A 22,150-nucleotide genomic window follows, 5' to 3' on the forward strand; every position below is an offset into this window, starting at 1 on the left:
CGGAAACTTTCTAAAGCACTGTACTTTCCATTACCCTGGTCGGAAATCTTCTAAAGCACGTACTTTCCATTACCCTGGTCGAAACCTTTCTAAAGGCACTGTACTTTCCATTTACCTGGTCGGAAACTTTCTAAAGGCACTGTACTTTCCATTTACCCTGGTCGGAAATCTTTCTAAGGCACTGTACTTTCCATTTACCCTGGTGGAAATCTTTCTAAAGGCACTGTACTTCCATTTCCCTGGTTCGGAAATCTTTCTAAAGGCACTGTACTTTCCATTTCCTGGCGGAAACTTTCTAAGGCACTGTACTTTCCATTTACCCTGGTAGAACCTTTCTAAGGCACTGTACTTTCCATTTCCCTGGTCGAAACCTTTCTAAAGGCACTGTACTTTCCATTTACCCTGGTCGGAAACCTTTCTAAGGCACTGTACTTTCCATTTACCTGGTCGGAAACCTTTCTAAAGGCACTGTACTTCCATTTACCCTGGTCGGAAATCTTTCTAAAGGCACTGTACTTTCCATTTACCCTGGTCGGAAACCTTTCTAAAGGCACTGTACTTTCCATTTACCTGTTGGAAATCTTCTAAAGGCACTGTACTTTCATTTACCTGTGGAAATTTCTAAAGGACTGTACTTTCCATTTACCCTGGTCGGAAACTTTCTAAAGGCACTGTACTTTCCATTTACCCTGGTCGGAAACCTTCTAAAGGCACTGTACTTTCCATTTACCCTGGTAGGAAACCTTTCTAAAGCACTGTACTTTCCATTTACCCTGGTCGGAAATCTTTCTAAAGGCACTGTACTTTCCATTTACCCTGGTCGGAAACCTTTCTAAAGGCACTGTACTTTCCATTTACCCTGGCGGAAACCTTTCAAAGGCACTGTACTTTCCATTTACCCTGGTAGGAAACCTTTCTAAAGGCACTGTACTTTCCATTACCCTGGTCGGAAATCTTTCAAAGGCACTGTACTTCCATTTACCCTGGTCGGAAATCTTTCTAAAGGCACTGTATTTCCATTTACCCTGGTAGGAAACCTTTCTAAGCACTTACTTTCCATTACCCTGGTCGAAACCTTTCTAAAGCACTGTACTTTCCATTTACCCTGGTCGGAAACCTTTCTAAAGGCACTGTACTTTCCATTTACCCTGGTCGGAAACCTTTCTAAGGCACGTTACTTTCCATTTTCCCTGGTCGGAAACCTTTCTAAAGCACTGTACTTTCCATTTACCCTGGTCGGAAATCTTTCTAAAGGCACTGTACTTTCCATTTACCCTGGTCGAAACCTTTCTAAAGGCACTGTACTTTCCATTTACCCTGGTCGGAAATCTTTTCTAAAGCACTGTACTTTCCATTTACCCTGGTAGAATCTTTCTAAAGGCACTGTACTTTCCATTTACCCTGGTCGGAAATCTTTCTAAAGGCACTGTACTTTACCCTTTACCCTGGTCGGAAACCTTTCTAAAGGCACTGTACTTTCCATTTACCCTGGTCGGAAATCTTTCTAAAGGCACTGTACTTTCATTTACCCTGTCGGAAACCTTTCTAAAGGCACTGTACTTCCATTTACCCTGGTCGGAAATCTCCCCTTGATGCATTGACGAAAATAAGACAGTTTAGTGCAAAAATACACAAAGTAACATGTGCTCAAATTAATAACAAAAAACGTTCAATCAATACAGTATATTTTTTCCACGGGTTGAGTCTGTTGTAGCCTAGACTGCACAGGTTGTAGCACCAGCAATATTTAATATGCACCATATTTAATATGCACCATTTAATATGCACCATAATCAATGCACAAAGGAAATGCTCAGTAAATTTAATCTTCAGATAAAACTCAGACAAACATAAACCATTTCCTCTTACTTGATTCTCCCCCTTCTACTCTGCACTGCAGTAGTTTAAACACACTCATAGGCATGCTTTTATGGCTAGCCTCATGACAACGCCCCCAGCGTCAGACTCTCTCTCTCTGTGTGTGTGGTGTGTGTGTGTGTTGTGTGGTGTGTGGTGTGTGTGGTGTGTGTGTGTGGGGTGTGTGTGTGTGTGTGTGTGTGTGTGTGTTGTGTTGTGTTATGTATGTGTATATAGGCCACCCACCCATGCAAGGCCAGAGTTATTGTCAAGGTTACCACAGTTTGCATCACGTTAGGGTTGGGGACATGGATGGCTGACACACACCAACAACACCACAACACACCTTTGGCTGTTTGACAGGGGAAGAGCAACTGTGAGTGTGCAAAACCAAAACCTGGACAACTACCAAAGAGTAGATTCACTCTAACCTGCTTCTAAGTCAACTACGTAAGATCTACAACTCATGGACAGCATTCTGCTCCAAGTCAATACAGTAAGATCTTCAACGGACAGCATTCTGCTCCAAGTCAATACAGTAAGATCTACAACTCACGGACAGCATTCTGCTTCCAAGTCAATACAGTAAGATCTACAACTCACGGGACAGCATTCTGCTTCCAAGTCAATACAGTAAGATCTACAATCACGGACAGCTTTCTGCTCTCAAGCAATACAGTAATACAACTCACGGACAGCATTCTGCTTCCAAGTCAATACAGTAAGATCTACAACTCATGGGACAGCAAATTCACAGTCAAGCTACCGAGTGTGAATTTTAGCACGCTCAACAGAGTAGTGGAACTAAATGAGGCGTGGACTGACATGAGGGTGATACTAGCCATTCAGTAACACACACCACACACACACACACACACACACACACACACACACACACACACACACACACTTTGTATACAGTTCCCTTCCCTCCCTTGTCTGGCTCTCTGTGCCTGCTGTGGGCAGTGTGATTAGGGGCAGGGCAGGGGGCATGCTGGTTGTGCCAGCTGCTGCCAACTACATCCTTGCCAGCGTTGTCAGTAAATAATGCCACTTATGTGTGGTAAGCCAAAACACAGACAAAGTGTAAGACGTGTTTGTGATTGAGTGTGTAAGACCATTGCAGGTTGTTATGAAGAATAGAAAGTTGTACATTTACACCGTATGCCAGAACCCACAAGATCAACCTTCACGTGACTCTGCTTCCAAGTCAATACAGTAAGATCTACAACTCACGGGACAGCATTCTGCTTCCAAGTCAATACAGTAAGATCTACAACTCATGGGACAGCAATATTCACAGTCAAGCTACCGAGTGTGAATTTTAGCACGCTCACTAGAGGTAGTGGAACTAAATGAGGCGTGGACTGACATGAGGGTGATACTAGCCATTCAGTACACACACACACACACACACACACACACACACACACACACACACACACACACACACACACTTTGTATACAGTTCCCTTCCCCTCCCTTGTCTGGCTCTCTGTGCCCTGCTGTGGGCAGGCTGTGGATTAGGGGCAGGGCAGGGGGCATGCTGGTTGTGCCAGCTGCTGCCAACTACATCCTTGCCAGCGTTGTCAGTAAATAATGCCACTTATGTGTGGTAAGCCAAAACACAGACAAAGTGTAAGACGTGTTTGTGATTGAGTGTGTAAGACCATTGCAGGTCGTTATGAAGGAGACACCGTATGCCAGAACCCACAAGATCAACCTTCACGTGACTCCTAGACTAGAGAACACAAAGCCTACCGCACCAGTATCTGTTCTCTCACCAAACATGCAACAGAAAATGCAGTTCTACCCTTTATTGTAAAGACCTGTGGTTGGTCTCCTTGGAGACCAGGTGGGAAGAGAACATGTCATTAGTCACGTTTGGCAATAGTCATCCTCTCAACTTTGCATTATATTTTACCATTTACAACTCCTTCCCGACACGCATTTATTGAAACATTTAACTAGATGCTACCTGATCCATCATCCACTGATTTGCGTGTTCACCTTAACATCCCACACAAAAGAACAGTCTAGTTCTCCTCCACAACAGATGTTTTCTTCTCTCTTTTCATTCAATCATTATTTTTCTTCAAAGAACTTCTAACACATGAAACCACACTGAATACTTGAAAGATAGGATGCTGTATCAAAGGCATGTAAATGTTACTGATAAAGCATTTGTATTTGGAAGCTCGCTAACACACACACACACACACACACACACACACACACACACACACACACACACACACACACACACACACACACACACACACACACACACACACACACACCACAGCTCTTTTTGTCCCAGTATTGATGAAACTGACCAACATCCTTGGGTTACCCAGTTTCCCAAAAGAAGACCCCGGTCTCTCCCCGCTGGTGGTGTTTGTGTCCACACACACAGGCTCGTGTTTCCCCTCATATCTAGCCATGGTCTCGGTGTGGGACTTCTGAATGCAGTGGAGGACTATCAATGTTTCCTCAGACGTACAAAGCAACATGATACCTGCCCCTACGCATCCCACTGGAACGAGGGAGAGAAAGAGGAGAGGACAAAAGAACAAAGGATCAATCCAAAGTTCCTTTGCTCTCAGAATCACCACTCTTCTTTGTGTACTGAAGCGTGGACAAAGACAAGTATGAATATCCACAGAGGACACATTATGGGTGTAGTACAGCTTGGAAAACGACACTGACTAGCGAGCTACCTGATAAGACCAGTCTCTGTTTTCTACAACATTCTGTTTGGAGGCCACATTAGAATAGCCTATACAAAGCCACAACAAAAGCTCAATCAAAAGCGAAACAGAGCATGAGAGTGCAAAAAAAAGTCTACCAGGCAGCGAGCATGTGGTGTGTGGGGACATGAGGTCCCCACAAGAATAGTAAACAAACAAAAATTTGACCAACTGGGAACATTTTGTTGGTCCCCACAAGGTCGAATGCTATTTCTAGGKGGTTTAGGATTAAGGTTAGAATTAGTGTTAGGATTAGAATTACGTTAMGGGTTAGGAGCTAGSGTTGGTTTTAGGGTTAAGGTACGGGTTAGGGAAAATAGGATTTTGAATGGGACTGAATTGTGTGTCCCCACAAGGTTAGCTGTACAAGACTGTGTGTTTGTGTGTGTGCGGTGGCCTATCAGTGACAAACCAACTTTCACATCTCCCAAGAGTCATTGTGCTGCAGGGAATTCCGTAGGCCAAGTCGCATCAGAGAGAAAGTCACTTTGAGGAACTAAACAGAGAATTAGTGTTTCAAAAAGAAAAAGCTTAAGATAAAGGTCTGTTCATGAGAATTCAGATGTACTGAATTAGTTTTGGGTTGTATAGAGAGAGAAACCCTGTGTCTTCATTTTCAGTTATTCTTCCACCCATTACATAATTTGTTCACTTACTCACTCACCTGCATTTGTGTATCAATAATCATAATCAATAATMATTTCTTATTCAATCCATTCATTAATTCCTGGGAAACATTGACTTATCTGACACTGTTGATATTAAATTGATATCTGACGAGTGGCAAGGTTCAGTGCAATGTTAATCGGCAAGCACAGATAGATTGAAACAGCCCTCAGCGGAATAAATGTATYAAACAAGCTTCTGAAATCATGTTTAGCTGTTTGCTTGACTGAATTAATTTGCCCAAGTGCCTGCTGGCTCGGAGGGGCGCATCGAGACACTTACTGACACACACAGCGGTGCAATCTCTCCCTGTTTTGCTCCCAAGTTAATTGCCATCAGTACAGGAGTCAATTTCAGTCACATACCCCAGTCAACAACACATGACAGTAGACAGGATGCACGAGACAGAAATATGGCTTTCCACAGGAAACCACGGTGATACTGAGGAGCATGATATCTTGTCAGGAAACAGGGGGGGGGGGGCAGAGAGGAAGGGAGGAGAAGCAGTTTCTCCACAATTAACTCAGAATATAAGGCATGTTAACAGTCTTAATAAGCTACACTGCACACACACCCTTCCCACTCCTTGCCTGCCCCTTGTAATCGAAGAGTTGTTGGGGAAGGTATGCCATTATTTTGATATGACACAGGGAATTTGTTGGAGTTGATTGATTTCAGRATGCATCTTTCATCACATTATAGTCTATGCTTCACTCTCTGTGCCCAACATATCCTCTCTGTAGCACAACCTAAACATAGCAATCAGGGAAGTGTAAAGACCCCCAGGATCAATTATCTAACTGTTATAATAGGACTGCTATTATTAGATAATAACTGGCAATTTGGGAASGTAAATGTGCAGTGTGTCTAGAAACATTCCCCAAAGCATGTGTTTGGCATGAAAACATTCATCTTTGTGTGCAGGGTTCTAACAGAATGAAAAATGTACCTGCATCCAGCTAGAGCTCTGGTGTAAACTACACACACCCAACACAGTGCAGGTGCACTTCCACTATGGTGCTAATGTTGTGTTAGCTCCTGAGAAGCATAATCTCAAGCTTTTTAAAGGGTTGATTCCATCGGAGTGAAACCAACTAGAAATAGATATGAGTCATTACCCTATCAGGTTTCTCTGAAATGTGGCACCAACRTCCAGGGAATTTTGCCACTGCACTATAACAGGGAAAAACGGCTGGATTTCAGATCTATCGTACTAATCTTATGGGAATTTGCCTCATGMCATGTTTTCTTTTTTTCTTCAACATTTTTATAAGATATTATTCATCATTAGAAAAACAGATAATCATGAMATCATACATTAAAGTTCCCAACAACATTGTTAGAGGCAGTGGCTTTCAAGTCCCTATTTAGTTGAACAGACTTTAWCAACTTACTTCTATGCAGAGTTCGATGACTAATAATCGCTGAAGAGGAATACATACATAGTTGTGATTTTGTTTGTTATAGCCTCTCAGTGTAGAGAACATTTGGCAGGGACCAAAGGGGAGTGTGAGGCTGCCAACGCCATGGGGGGTCCATGAAAGACATGTGTGTGAACTGTCAATAACTATAACAGCCAGCACTTTGAGGGAACTATCAACCTAGGAAGGACACGTCCCCTTGCACAACAACTTCAAAGCTCTATAAAATGTACAAACCAAGGGGGAAAAATCCATCCATCCATGCACAATCCACAGCCACCTTGCAGGTTGCAGAGGTAGAATTTTGCAAGTTCAACCACCAGTCAATTGGATTCCAGAACGTTAGATGCTAAAGTGGCCGAATATTGCAAACCAGAGCTACACAGAAACATTGGATCAGCACGAATAATCTCCAGCTACGTTGTTTCAATCTTGATGCCTGAGATGCGCGTTTTGCGCAATCGGATTCATAATGTCAACGCTGTGTTTATACAGTGGAAAATATACCAAATATCCCTCTGCAAGCACAGGCTGAGGAATATAAAAACGCTCGTCCTGGGGGCCTTTAGAATKATGTATTTATCAACATAACCTGCTCAATGTAAGCAAAAGCTGCAAGGAAAATGCGTGACAAAGGTAGAGAGTCTGACCGTACCACCCGGTGAAAACTCTATCCTATTCTTCACGGTCGAAGGATAACAACATGTCAATATCATACACCAACACCAGCAGTTTATTTCCAAACACAGAAACGCAAGTGAACGCCACACGATATCAGACCGATATTTTGTGTAGGCTCGGGTCTCCGATAGCAGACGAAATCTTCCAAATCGCCTCAACCCACCCCCGCAGCGWGGTGCGTTATAGCGGCTACCTTACCTTTGGAATTGCTGAATGCCGTGTACCAGGAGAGCGAAATGAGTCCGCATAGACCAAACAATACGACCGTTAGGAAGGTGCCATTTCGGAGCCTCATCTCCGGATCCCCGGGCTCATGTCCGAACCGAGTGCGGGGTATCTGGGCTCTCTCTGCTCGTTTGCGGTGCTTCCAGGAGATAAATGCCTCTTTACGCCTGGCAGTCGGAGCGGAGGACTGAGTTTGTTATTGCGCGGCGCTCTGCTCTCGGGTAGACTACTCAGTCGCACAAGCATGCAGTGAGCACCCCAGGAAGGTTTGCCAGAAAAGGAGGGATATTTTTTCTCTCTCTCCTCGAGTCAGAGCGGAGTGGTTAAAGAGATGCCATACAGTGTTGCGAGTGGGCGTTGGGAAATGTGAAAGGCAGCAGCTCCAGGTTGATGTTCATGTTCCGCTCATTTAATTTAATGACGTAGGCCTAAGTGCCCGAGGTAGCATACAAGTACTTCTTCATCCATTCGGCTGCTGAGCCTGGCATGCAAGTGGATCGCAAGTGCAGCACCAAGATGAAAGAATGAAATAGCCTCACTTGGCTGAAACATTTGACAGTGCTTTAAATTGAATTTTACTTCTACTATAACGTGGAAAGGCAAACCATGTGCCCAAATCCATATGGGTTATTTAGCCTACCTAGAAGCGGGCTTTCAATTAATCACTTTTTCGTTGAATAATAAACCCAATTCAAATTTGGGGTCCGAATGMGCAGTGCATTTCTCTCCACATCTGGCCGGAACACACCTGTTTTATAGGCTGCATTAATTAGCCAAATTAACAAACCATTGCGCAAACTGTTTACAAATGTCAGTCGCTCTGCAAACAAGCTGCAAACATACTCACTACTACTGTCGAACTGAAAAACAATTAACAAGTAGTCTATCTTACAAAAATTATATATATATACATATTTTTCAAACTATTTTTATTTATTTAACTAGGCAAGTCAGATGAGAACACATTCTTATTTTCAATGACGGCCTAGGAACAGTGGGTTAACTGCCTTGTTCAGTGGCAGAACGTCAGATGTTTACCATGTCAGCTTTCGGTTACTAGTCCAACGCTCTAACGCTAGGCTACCTGCCGCCCCTATCCAACAAGACACTTTCTTGTCAGTCAACATGCKTTTGTTTTGATAAATGGCCATAAAATAAATCATAATACAGGAATAATGTCAGCAAATGAAATTATGTCCATAGAGGTTATTCCAATGAAAATGGCCCCGTGTGGTTCAGTTGGTAGAGCGTGGAGTTTGCAACACCAATGTTGTGGTTGAGATTAACCCAGGGGACCAGTACGGAAAATGTATGCACTAACTACTACGTACTGTAAATCGCTCTGGATTAGAGCGTSTCCTAAWTWWAAAAAATKTAAGTGACAGACAATACCATTATTAACATAAATAATTTCCCAGGAAAAGAAGGCAAAACTACAACAAGATGTGCAGGAACTTCTCAGCAATATCTTCCAATTTGAATAGGTCCCTGCCTTGCACCATGTAGTAGACTAGGCACATGGTTCGTGGAGAAATGCTATCACCTAGCGGTGAAAGAAAAACTTTACACATAGCTCATTTACTACTTTACGTGCGTCTTGGTTTTGACTAGACGGAATACATTTTTTGTCTGATTTGACTTTTCGTAGCAGCAGGTTTGGAGAATTTACACAGAAGTTTAGAGTAATTAACGTAGCAGGTTAGGAGAATCCCTTATARCCATGACCTTGCGCCTTTTCCCTACCATTATTGCTAAAATGACAATTACTCATCATATCAATAAGGTAACCATGGGATAACCTTAAATTAGCCTATGAACATGGTCATTCAAGCCTTATGGCAACAATGATAGATTAATTGGACACAGAGTGACAACAATAATTTATAAAAGCACAACAAAAAATACATTCAGTCATAATCCAGAGACTTGATGGTTGAGATCCACGAATTATTATGACAACATAGTAATACGCCCAGAAACAAATTTGATCTAGTTTCTAAAACCCATCTGTTTCTAGAAGCATCGTGCGCGTTCTACGGATTACCAAACTCGCCCGGGGGAAAAAAATACTGTTTGATAAAGCGGTCATGGGACCTATGCGTCAGAATCAGGTGACGGAGCACCACTAAGAGGCAGTAAAGGAGGATGAGACGAAAAGTAAAGCTATTTCACACAGCTTTCATCAGACGCTTCACTTTGGTTGCATAWTTTCTGATTAAGAATGCATCGAACATTGCCTAATGCAATGTGTCACCTCGAAGGTGTAATGATCAAATTTCATAATTTTTGTATAGGCTAGGCTACTGCACAATAATGAATAACAAACAAATAAAATAATGTGTAACCTAGATGATTTTGGTGGATATATTGAAATGAATATTGGTAGATACAGTACCAGTCAAAAGTTTGGACACACCTACTCATTCAAGGGTTTTTCTTCATTTTTACTATTTTCTAAATTGTAAAATAATAAGTGTAGACATCAAAACTATGAAATTACACATATGGAATCATGTAGTAACCAAAAAAACTGTTAAACAAATCAAAAAATATTTGAGATTTTAGATTCTTCAAAGTAGCCACCGTTTGCCTTGATGACAGCTTTGCACACTCTTGKCATTCTCTCAACCAGCTTCATCTTGAAAGCTTTTCCAACAGTCTTGAAGGAGTTCCCACATATGCTGAGCACTTGTTGGCTACTTTTGCTTCACTCTGCGGTMCAACTCATCTCAAACCATCTCAATTGGATTGAGGTCGGGTGATTGTGGAAGCCAGGTCATCTGATGCAGCACTCCATCACTCTCCTTGGTCAAATAGCCCTTATACAGCCTGAAGGTGTGTTGGGTCATTGTCATGTTGAAAAACAAATGATAGTCCCACTAAGCGCAAACCAGATGGGATGGCGTATCGCTGCAGAATGCTGTGGTAGCCATGCTGGTTAAGTGTGCCTTGAATGCAAAATAAATCACTGACAGTGCCACCAGCAAAGCACCACCACACCATCACATCTCCATGCTTCATGGTGGGAACAACACATGCGGAGATCATCTGTTCACCTACTCTACGTCTCACAAAGACATGGTGGATGGAACCAAAAATCTCAAATTTGGATTCAACAGACCAAAGGACAGATCCACCGGTCTAATGTCCATTGCTCATGTTTCTTGGCCCAAGCAATATTTTCTTCTTATTGGTGTCCTATAATAGTGGTGGTTTCTTTGCAGCAATTTGACCATGAATGCCTGATTCACGCAGTCTCCTCTGAATAGTTGATGTTGAGATGTGTMTGTTACTTGAACTCTGTGAAGCATTTATTTGGGCTGCAATTTCTGAGGCTGGTAACTCTAATGAACTTATCCTCTGCAGCAGCGGTAACTCTGGCTCTTACTTTCCTGTTGCAGTCCTCGTGAGAGCCAGTTTCATCATACCACTTRATGGTTTTTGMGACWGCACTTGAAGAAACTTTCAAAGTTGTTGAAATTTTCCGAATTGACTGACCTTCATGTCTTAAAGTAATGATGGACTGTTGTCTGTCTTTGCTTATGTGAGCTGTTCTTGCAATAATATGGACTTGGTATTTTACCAAATAGGGCTATCCTTTATATATCACCCCTACCCTGTCACAACACAACTGATGGGCTCAAACGCATTAAGAAGGAAAGAAATTCCACAAATTAACTTTTAACAAGACACACCTGTTTATTGAAATGCATTCCAGGTGACTACCTCACGAAGCTGGTTAAGAGAATGCCAAGAGTGTGCAAAGCTGTCATCAAGGCAAAGGGTGTCTACTTTGAAGAATCTCAAATATAAAATATATTTTGATTCGCTTAAAACGTTTTTGGTTACTACATGATTCCATGTGTTATTTCATAGTTTTGATGTATTCACTATTATTCTACAATGTAGAAAATAGTTTTAAAAAATAAGAAAAACCCTTGAATGAGTAGGTGTGTTCAAACTTTTGACTGGTACTGTATATTGAAAAACAATAAATAAAGTGACCTATTATGAAACATATTGTTTCTCATGTCTTGTTTAAGGCCATGGAACCAACATGTTTCACTCATGATGACTGCAAGAATGCTTAGTCAAAGTAGACCAACAAGGCTAGGACACATAGTCTTTCGTTTACGTCTATCTGCACTAAAACAAGGTGCATGGTCATGTAGGTGTATTATGGACTTTGTATTAGCCTATACCCCTATAACATAGAATTCTGCTATACAGAAGTAGGTAACTCGTGAACTAATGGAATCTGTCTCTCTCACTACTATAGGCCTTGTGCTATTAAGACTATTAATAACATAGTAATAAAATAGATCGAGGCTATGAGGATTTTTTTGGACGAGAAAATCAGTAAAGCCCGTCTTCAAATATCATCACAGTCATCGAGGTCAATGYGTAATWTTTTTATTTATTTAACTAGGCAAGTCAAGGTCAATGTTTGAAGTCACTGGAACAGTTCGAGCTAGTGTAGATCAACACTGATCTCACGCGGGGAATTCCGGTACGGAAAGTGCCTTGTCATACTTCGGCCTTCAACTTCATTCAACCTTTAGCGTCCCACCCATTTGTTTCAATTAGCTTGGAATCCTTTTGCGCACAACAACAGAAGGAGCAGAGCTTTGTCATTTAGTTAGTGCTATCCGGTGTCCTTGGGACATCCCTACCCTAAACCCAACCCTAACCTTAAATCGKGAATCAGCAGTARAAACAATAACAAAGCGTTTTCCCYTCCCCTGTTTCGCTAATAAGCTTATGGATAGGGCTTGAGAAATGTAACCACTCACAAATTCATAGACAGAGCTTTGGATGCAATGACTGACCATCCATGATATCAAAAKCATAGCCTCAAAACATGGTTAAAACGATGTAGTTTTTGTTTACGTTTACTTTGTTTAAAMCCAGTTTATTTGGGGTTCTGATGGGGACGGTTGAACTAAGCCATTTATAAGTTATATTTTTCAAAATCAATGTGTACATATAATTAATTTATAAGTCAAAAACTGGATGGAGCAATTTATGATTACCCATTTAATTCCTACCCTTACAGTAACCCTTACATTTCTACTTTAATGGAGTGTATGGACGTCCCAATGAAACAGAATACCACGTACCTTCGCCATTTAGAAACGGTGGACTTCCCCATGAAGCAGCTCCAAGCCCTCGTGATTGGCTAGACAGCTGCATAAATACTACACGTGACAACGATATAAGGTTCATAAACGGAACTGTACCCAGAAAAGCACGACGCACTGACAGCGATCGAGTTTGCAGTGGAGCGGGCCTTCAACATTTTAACTGCGCAACAAATATTTCGGAGCGAGTATAGGGCTGTAATTGTGAAAAGACTCAACCATGTCTATGACCGTCAAAGCCTATCTCCTTGGGAAGGAGGACGCGCCGAAAGAAATTCGTCGCATTGCTGTCGACCAAGATGTTTCAACGAGTTTTGAGTATCTGAAAAAAAAGGTTGAGGATGTTTTCTCAACCCTGCGAAATGTCACCTACCAAATGTATTACAAAGGTAAGCCTATACTAGTGAACCATTATAGGAATCTACTGTAGTGTCTTCGATTGCGTTTAGTATGTTGTCATATCTTAATATTGGTGTTTGGCTGTAATCTTCCATAATATTGTTCGCCGCGCGCAGCGCAGTGCGCACTGGACAAACTAGACTACAGCTAAATGTCGAAGCATAGAACAGCGTGTCAAAATTGCAATAAATTCAGCCATCTGCCGATCAAAATAGAGCTCAACAAGACAATTTGTCTATGTACCATATTGCAMTATATAAATCTGATAGAGCTGGTACAGAGCGTTTTTACAGGCCTACATTTAACATTGCATTTCATGCTGAATGTCAGAGAAATTGAGTGAGCAGGCCCCGTTTCATTTGTCATTCATGCAATGTGGTAAATTTAAGTCAGTTACCAACTAAAGTCTTCATTCTTCAACAGGCAAAGGTTGTTATACTACATTTATCTCAACTAGCCCTGCCTAAACACCTGGCAGTTCATAGTGGACAAAACATCCATTCATGGGAAACAGTGAAGGGGGCATTTTTTTATTTTTTTTATGCCAGTGTTTAGGCTTTTAGGATTGCTAAATGGGGTCTCTTGCCGTAACTTAGCACCATCGTTTTCCCCCCTCCTGGGTTAATACCAACTGTATTAGAGCTCTACTCCCAATAAGCCTCCTCAACCCAAGGGAATCAGAGGTGACCTTATTTCATACAGTAATAATCTTGACTGGTACCACATCACAACATTTACGTTTTCCATATTGGGCATCAGGGTTGGGGTCAATTAAATTCCAACAKTCAAACCAGGTAGTGAATTATACTATTCAATATGAATTGATAAGACTGCATAGATTTTTTTTAAATAGGGCATTTAAAAAAAAAAAAACTGACTTGGAAAATGACAACCCTGTTGGTCTTAGCACAACACCTTTTGTATGAACAATATTCCCTAAACTAACCATTGTTCTTCAAATAAAAAAGCTAGTGAGGATAAGCTGTGGACAGATGTCCTTGTGAACTCTGGCAGCTATTATGTAATTATCTGGGTGAGATGTGACATCTTTGTTTATTTTCTACCCAGATGAAGACGGTGACATGATCGCCTTCTCCACTGATGATGAGCTCATCATGGGCCTCACCTGCATCAAGGACTACACCTTCCGCCTCTTCATCAAGGGTGAGTCTTTTGTGATMAAATCTAATAGATAAAAAATGAATAGAATTGTTACTAATGTGTAATGTATTAAGTCATCATTACTAGAATAACTTAGCATTCTCATTGTTACTGACACGTTTTAGTTCATAAGTACACCTGCTAGACTCATTGCTGACRGGTGTATAAAATTGAGCACATTCATGCAATCTCCATAGAAAAACAATGGCAGGAGAATGACCATACTGAATAGCTCAGTGACTCAATGTGGCACTGTCATAGGATGCCACCTTTCCAACAAGTCAGTTCATCAAATATCTGCCCTGCAAGAGCTGCACCGGTCAACTAAGTGGTGTTATTGTGTGGTGTTATTGTGAAGTGGAAATGTCTAGGAGCCACAAGGCTCAGCAGCGAAGTGGTACGCCACACAAGCTCACAGAACAGGACCACTGAGTGCTGAAGCGCATTAAAAATCGTCTGTCCTCTGTTGCAACACACTGCCGAGTTCCAAACTGCCTCTGGTAGCAATGTCAGCACAATAACTGTTCGTCGGGAGCTTCATTAAATGGGTTTTCAAGGCCGGGCAGCCGCATACAAGCCTAAGATCACCATGCGCGATGCCAAGCGTCGACTGGAGTGGTGTAAAGCTCGCCGCCATTGGACTCTGGAGCAGTAGAATTTGTTCTCTGGAGTGATGAATCACCCTTCACTATCTGACAGATGAATCTTGGTTTGGCAGATGCCAGGAGAACACTACCTGCCCGACTGCATAATGCCAACTGTAAAGTTTGGTGGAGGAGAAATAATGGTCTGTGTCTATTTTTCATGGTTCAGGCTAGGCACCTTAGCTCCAGTGAAGGGAAATGTTAACGCTACAGCATATAATGACATTCTAGRTTCTGTGCTTCCAACTTTGTGCAACAGTTTGGGGAAGGCCCTTTCCTGTTTCAGCATGTGTGGAAGAACTTGAATGGCCTGCACAGAGCTCTGACCTCAACCCCATCAAACATCTTTGGGATAAATTGGAACACTGACTTCGAGCCAGGCCTAATCACCCAACAGCAGTGCCCGACCTCACTAATGCTCGTGGCTGAATGGAAGCAAGTCCCCGCAGCAATGTTCCAATATGTAGTGCAGGGATCCTCAACTAGATTCAGCCATGAGATGATTTTGTTTTCTTGAGCGGATGGCCGGGGGACCGGAACATTATAACATAATTGGGGGGGGGCCAAACTTCATATTAATGGCTATGATTTTGGAATGAGATGTTCGAGCAGGTGTCTACATACCTTTGGTCATGTAGTGAACTTTCTTTTCTTTACAGAGAAGAAGGAGCATAGGCGTGAATTCCCTGCTTTTGCCTTCCCCGGTGGTGTCCCCCCTTTTGCCTTCCCCCCTCCCCCTGGAACACCTCATATGGGACCTCCCCCACCTCACGGTTCCCACGGCCACCATGGTCATGGCCACCACGGTCACGGGCCCCCCATGGTGCACCCCAATGTGACCTGTGACGAATGTGAGGGCTCAGTGGCGGGGACCCGCTTCAAGTGCACCGTGTGCCCTGACTATGAYCTGTGCTCCACGTGCCAAGCCAAGGGGCTTCACAAGGAGCACGTCCTCCTGCCCATCTGGCACCCCTTCAACAACGCATTTGAGGTGAGACCCATATGTTATGTGTTTATGCCTTTTTTTTCCTAAGTGGATATACTTGCAGATATAYGCATATCTGAGCAATTTAAAACTCCATTTAAATATTTTTTTTAGTCCAGGAACAAAAGGGGGCGTATGTGTGGTTGGGGAGAAATGGCCTCTATAGTTGTTGTTGTTCTACTCAGTGGTTCCCTCGTGGGAAGTGGATGAGGAAGATGAGACACTGCACGTGGGGTCAGGCCCAAAACCAGGCCCAGCCTGGTCCCTCTGGGTCCCAGCCAAGCCAGGCAGCCSCAGGGGACAGACAGCCCTCTGATGCCTCATCTGCTGCCTCCCAGCAGTCCCAAGCCAATATGGATTACCTGAAGAACATTGGAGAAGGGGTGGCAGCCATGCTTAGCCCACTGGGTAAGACCAAGAGAAAAGCTCCATATAATAATTTCATTATCATCAATCCATTATTTGAAATGTACTGACCACTCTACATTTAAATACACTGAAATTGCTTACTTACACTATCTTGCCTGCAGGTATCGATGTGGATATTGATGTGGAGCTGGAGGCAAAGARGACCAAGGTGATGACCCCCAATCTGACCCCACCTGGGTCAGGAGGCCCCCCCAGTGCTAGGAGCAATAACGGGACGGGGGGGTCCAAGGGAGATGGGACTAAAGACGGGGACATGGAGGTGGACGGGCTTAGCAGCCTAGGAAGCGCGAGTGATTTAGCTACGGTATGATGCACACAAGAAAAGTTTAATTAAACATTGTGAYTTAAATCACAAGTAATGGTGAAGAATAAAATACATTGGCCTCTGAGATGGTATGAATTGTTGAACTCTATGTATCTTTCTGTGTAGGGTGGTAAAGATGCAGGGGGCAGTGGTGACGATGAGTGGACCCACCTGACCTCCAAGGAGGTGGATCCCTCTACAGGGGAGCTCCAGTCTCTCAGGGTAGGCGAGGAGGGCTCTCTGGAAGCCCCAGGGTCCCCTACTGTCCCCCAGGGTCCCTCACAGGAACCACAGAAGTCCCTCACTCTCGCTGAGGCCGCAGCCTACCCCCACCTTCCTCAAGGTAAGATGGAGGATATGAGTTATCTTAACTATCACAAGTAGCCGTTGCTGTGGTGATATCCTTATCCTCACTACTAGTAGTGACTTCAGTCAATGGTAGTTATATCCCCATTTAGTCGTAGGCATCATGGTTACTATGATATCCCTGATTACTAGTAGAATTGCCTACGCCAGAGACTGACCCTCCACTGTGTCCTGTCTCTAGATGCCGACCCACGCCTGGTGGAGTCCCTGTCCCAGATGCTGGCCATGGGCTTCACAGATGAGGGGGGCTGGCTCACCCGCCTCCTCCACACTAAGGACTGTGACGTCGGGGCCGCCCTGGACACCATCCACTACTCCAAACCCGCCAAGAAGTAACGGGGCCCCAACACAGTACCCTGAGGGACACCTACATCCCCCTATGATAGCCACTTCACCAATACTGCCTTCTCTTCCRTCCCTCTCATTCACACCTCTGGCACTTGCAGTTACTCACACAATAAATCTATTAGATCTGAAAATAATTATTGCGATTTTAAATGTTATGGTTGTACTGACATTGAAGTACAGTATAAAGGGTTTACTAGTCAATATTTATCCAAATGGAAATTGATATTTCTATAACCTTTGTTAAACTCTTTTCAATGGGATGTCATTTAACTGAAAGTGTGAGTTAACATACATGGGTTCATGTTAAATTGGATTGATAAAAACAGTTAAGATTAACTAACATATATAATTTCAGTGTTCACTCAATAGCAAGTATTATCTATTGAGTTTGATTAATCAAGTAACTGTTCTAACACGTATCATGTAGAGTTAATACCAGAAGTAATACATGTTCATTACCAGTGTCAACAGAATAAGGTGAAAGGTGTGAATAATGATTGTCTAACATTGAAAACATTTCTCCCCTTTCAAAACCAAATAAAATACTTCTGCAAAGAAACGGTGTCATGCTCCTACTGTCTCATTAAATGTATTGCCAACATTAAGGTTACAAATAATAGTTTGACAAAATCTAGGGATTAAGTAGTTGTGTCAGTGAAATWATTCATAAGCAGAAACCATTATCAAATTTCAAGCAATTGAGTTTGAGAACTGTWTAAAATGACAACATTCAGTGTTTACAGAAGAATACTAGGCCACTTAGTATTTAGATGCACTCAGCATCTACTGAAAAAGGAGCAACCATTACATGATTTTTCAAAGTTGTCATCCGTGTAGAACATGTAGAGGGCAGTGCTTGGTGTGCGGGGGCTGATGACAGACAGGTGCTTTGCTCTCAGGTAAGGCCATATAGGCGGGACCTCCACAATGAGTGATAGTGAACCGATCACTAAGGTAACTGAGCTAAACGACTACCGCCCCGTAGCACTCACTCCCGTCATCATGAAGTGCTTTGAGAGACTAGTCAAGGACCATATCACCTCCACGCACTACCTGACACCCTAGACCCACTCCAATTTGCTTACCGACCCAATAGGTCCACACACGAGCAACCAACCACCTGCCCTAACCCATCTGGCCAAGAGGAATACCTATGTGAGATGCTGTTCATCGACTAGAGCTCAGCATTTAACGCCATAGTACCCTCAACTCGTCATCAAGCTCGAGACCCTGGGTCTCGACCCCGCCCTGTGCAACTGGGTCCTGGACTTCCTGACGGGCGCCACCCAGGTGGTGAGGGTAGGTAACATCTCCACCCCGCTGATCCTCAACACTGGGGCCCCACAAGGGTGCGTTCTGAGCACTCTCCTGTACTCCCTGTTCACCCACGACTGCGTGGCCATGCACGCCTCCAACTCATATCCAAGTTTGCAGACGACACTACAGTGGTAGGCTTGATTACCAACAACGACGAGACGGCCTACAGAGGGAGGGCCCTCGGAGTGTGGTGTCAGGAAAATAATCTCACACTAACGTCACAAAGGAGATGATTGTGGACTTCAGGAAACAGCAGAGGGAGCACCCCCCTATCCACATCGATGGGACAGTAGTGGAGAAGGTGGAAAGTTTTAAGTTCCTCGGTGTACACATCACGGACAAACTGAATTGGTCCACCCACACAGACAGCGTTGTGAAGAAGGGCAGCAGCGCCTTCTTCAACCTCAGGAGGCTGAAGAAATTCGGCTTGTCACAAAGGCACTCACAAACTTCTACAGATGCACAATCGAGAGCATCCTGTCGGGCTGTATCACCGCCTGTACGGCAACTGCTCCGCCCACAACCGTAAGGCTCTCCAGAGGGTATGGAGTATGCACAACGCATCACCGGGGGCAAACTACCTGCCCTCCAGGACACCTACACCACCCGATGTCACAGGAAGGCCATAAAGATCATCAAGGCAACAACCACCCGAGCCACTGCCTGTTCACCCCGCTATCATCCAGAAGGCGAGGTCAGTACAGTTGCATCAAAGCAGGGACCGGAGAGACTGAAAAACGCTTCTATTCAAGGCCATCAGACTGTTAAACAGCCACAACTAACATTTAGTGGCCGCTGCCAACATACTGACTCAACTCCAGCCACTTTAATAATGGGAATTGATGGAAATTATGTAAAATTTATCACTAGCCCCTTTAACCAATGCCACTTAATATAATGTTTACATACCCTACATTACTCATCTCATATGTATAGACTGTACACTATACCATCTACTGCATCTTGCCTTGCCGTTCTGTACCATCACTCATTCATATATCTTTATGTACATATTCTTTATCCCTTTACACTTGTGTGTATAGGTAGTAGTTGTGGAATTGTTAGGTTAGATTACTTGTTGGTTATTACTGCATTGTCGGAACTAGAAGCACAAGCATTTCACTACACTCGCATTAACATCTGCTAACCATGTGTATGTGACAAATAAAATTTGATTTGATTTTGATTTTGATTTGAAATGTCTTCCCTATGCTCTTCCCCAGAAAACCACAACCTCCACCAATATGGAAATACCACCACAGCCTGGTTGTCCTATAGGGGCCTTCATATGGTCCTTGAGCATCACATTGGAAACGTGCATTGCATCACTCCAGTTGGTCTCCTCTTCCTCAGGAGGGGCAGAAGTTAGGATCTGGGCCCATTTGGAGGTCTGTGTGACTGCAGTACCCCAGGATCAAGAAGGTTGCAGTTACAGTAGGGGGTTTGCTGTAAGCTGGGACTGGTGGTCTGCAGGGAGCTGACGGATTGGGAGACCATCCTACAGGGGCAAATGAGCTGGGGTGTCTGAGTTAGCTTTGGTAAATACAAACCAGAGAAAGCATATTMGTTTTGTACATACTGTAGCACATACAAGATAGACATGGCTTATGTATGAATTAGCATTAGCTGCTTACCTTCGCCGACTTGTGTAGGAGGCATGCTGCCCTCTTCTCCACCGGGATATACACTCTCCCCATAGAATGTTCATTTCTCTACCATAAGCCGCCTCAAACGTCATTTTAGAGAATTTGGCAGTACGTCCAAMCGGCCTCACAACCGCAGACCACATGTAACCTCGCCAGCCCAGGACCTCCACACCCGTCTTCTTCAACTGAGGGATCGTCTGAGACCAGCCCCCCAGACAGCTGATGAAAATTGTCTGTAATAAAGCCCTTTTGTGGGAAAAAAAAAACATTCTGATTGGCTGGGCCATGCCCTCCCAGGCCCATCCATGGCTGCGCCCCTGCCCAGTGATGTGAAATCCATAGATTAGGCCTTAGTTTATATAAGGAAATCAGTCAATTGAAATAAATTAACTCAGTAAAATCRTTGAAATTGTTACATGCTGCGTTTATATTTTTGTTCTGTATAATTCGCTTGGCATGAGTCATGAGCTGTGTTCGAATACTCATTCTAACCGTACTATTTGTGATGTGAATTGAGAATATAGTATGCATATTGGTCATAGTATGGATATAGTTAGTATGCCAAAAGTTCCCGCCCGGATGTCGTAATAAATTCGCCAAAAAGTGAAGTATACACGCAGAGGACACTATTTCCGTACTTTAGGGCCCATAATGTAATTCTTCAGGAAATGGGCGTGGCTTCACATAGGCTTCAGATTTTAAGAAAATGGTGGAAAATATGCAGCCGAAGTACAAAGAGAGAGGATACAAATTCCGTATGACAAAATGTTAAGAAAATGTTGAGCAACGTAATAAAGTAATGACTTTTCAAATAAGTTACCTTACATGTTATGTTGGCTGATMATTTGTTAGCTACGGTGCCCTTACAAACCGCATAGCATATCATTACAGCAGTACCAGTACGTTGTTAGCTACCTACCTAAAGTCAGTTGACTACTTATACATAAAACTTGCCAGTATATTACCTATAGACTAACTAACTACCCATCGTTTATTGACTTGATTATTCCCGTAATTCTTAGCTAAATAGTATAGTCGTTGTGCSTTCTCAATCGACATTCTGGCACTTTCGTAAATTCGCTCTGGCTATCTACTCCGATTTCAGAGCACTCTCCTATAAGTGTACCAGAGCACAGAATAATGAATTTACGAGCGCTCAACACCAGTTGAATATGGGCGGTGTCAGCAAACGTTGGCAAAAAAGCGTAATTCAATTGTTGCCAGCAAAGTCGCCAACGCTCTGGATAACATGAAAACCACCTAACCAGCTCTGCTAGTGGARTAAAATGGTCAAGAGTGGTCTCATTTGTGCCTGGAAGTAGCTAGCAAGCTAGCCAACATCAGATTGGGTGCTTGACTGCCGTTGTAAGACCAGCACTCTCAAATCAATCCTACTCCTTGGCCTGAGCATCCAGTGTGCGCTCCGAGAGCAAAACACTCTGAATTTACAAACGGACAATGCTGTGAATTTACAAGCWCACTCTGGCACTTCAGGTTGAATTTAAGAACCCACCCGAAGTGGTAAAATGTGTAACTAGTAATTTGTTATGCTGACTAGGTTGCAAGAGGTTGCATAGCAACAGCATCAACTTCCGGTAGATTTTCAAAGAGCTAGTATGCTCAATCAACTGAAAGGATACTGTTCGTTTACAGTATACTAAAATGAACTAATAGTATAATACATACTCTTTAAGTATGTAGTATACAGTATGTTAGTATGGGTATTCAAACACAGCTATGGACATAACTGACATTTCTGTTGCCTTRGAGATGGTTTCTGTCTGTGTAAACATTCTCCTCCTCTTCCTCA

General features: G+C 43.1%; 2 protein-coding genes across 2 annotated transcripts in view; one reads left to right on the forward strand and one right to left on the reverse strand.

Annotated features, from left to right (window-relative positions):
• LOC111965815 (alpha-1,3-mannosyl-glycoprotein 4-beta-N-acetylglucosaminyltransferase B-like) overlaps window positions 1–7,984 on the reverse strand; it is a 191,489-nt gene extending 183,505 nt beyond the window's left edge. The window contains 1 exon segment of the mRNA XM_023990142.1: window positions 7,574–7,984. Coding sequence (XP_023845910.1) covers window positions 7,574–7,670 — 97 coding nt within the window. The 5' untranslated portion in view covers window positions 7,671–7,984.
• Window positions 7,985–12,807: 4,823 nt separating this feature from the next.
• On the forward strand, window positions 12,808–17,936 carry LOC111965816 (sequestosome-1). The gene is made up of 7 exons (XM_023990143.2): window positions 12,808–13,130; window positions 14,209–14,304; window positions 15,605–15,936; window positions 16,116–16,338; window positions 16,461–16,663; window positions 16,790–17,006; window positions 17,211–17,936. The coding sequence occupies exons 1-7, from the start codon at window positions 12,962–12,964 to the stop codon at window positions 17,363–17,365; spliced, it is 1,395 nt and encodes a 464-aa protein (XP_023845911.1). The 5' UTR covers window positions 12,808–12,961; the 3' UTR covers window positions 17,366–17,936.
• The last annotated feature ends 4,214 nt before the right edge of the window (window positions 17,937–22,150 follow it).

The sequence above is a fragment of the Salvelinus sp. IW2-2015 genome, linkage group LG6.2, assembly GCF_002910315.2.
Source record: "Salvelinus sp. IW2-2015 linkage group LG6.2, ASM291031v2, whole genome shotgun sequence".
NCBI classification, from domain to species: Eukaryota; Metazoa; Chordata; class Actinopteri; order Salmoniformes; family Salmonidae; genus Salvelinus; species Salvelinus sp. IW2-2015.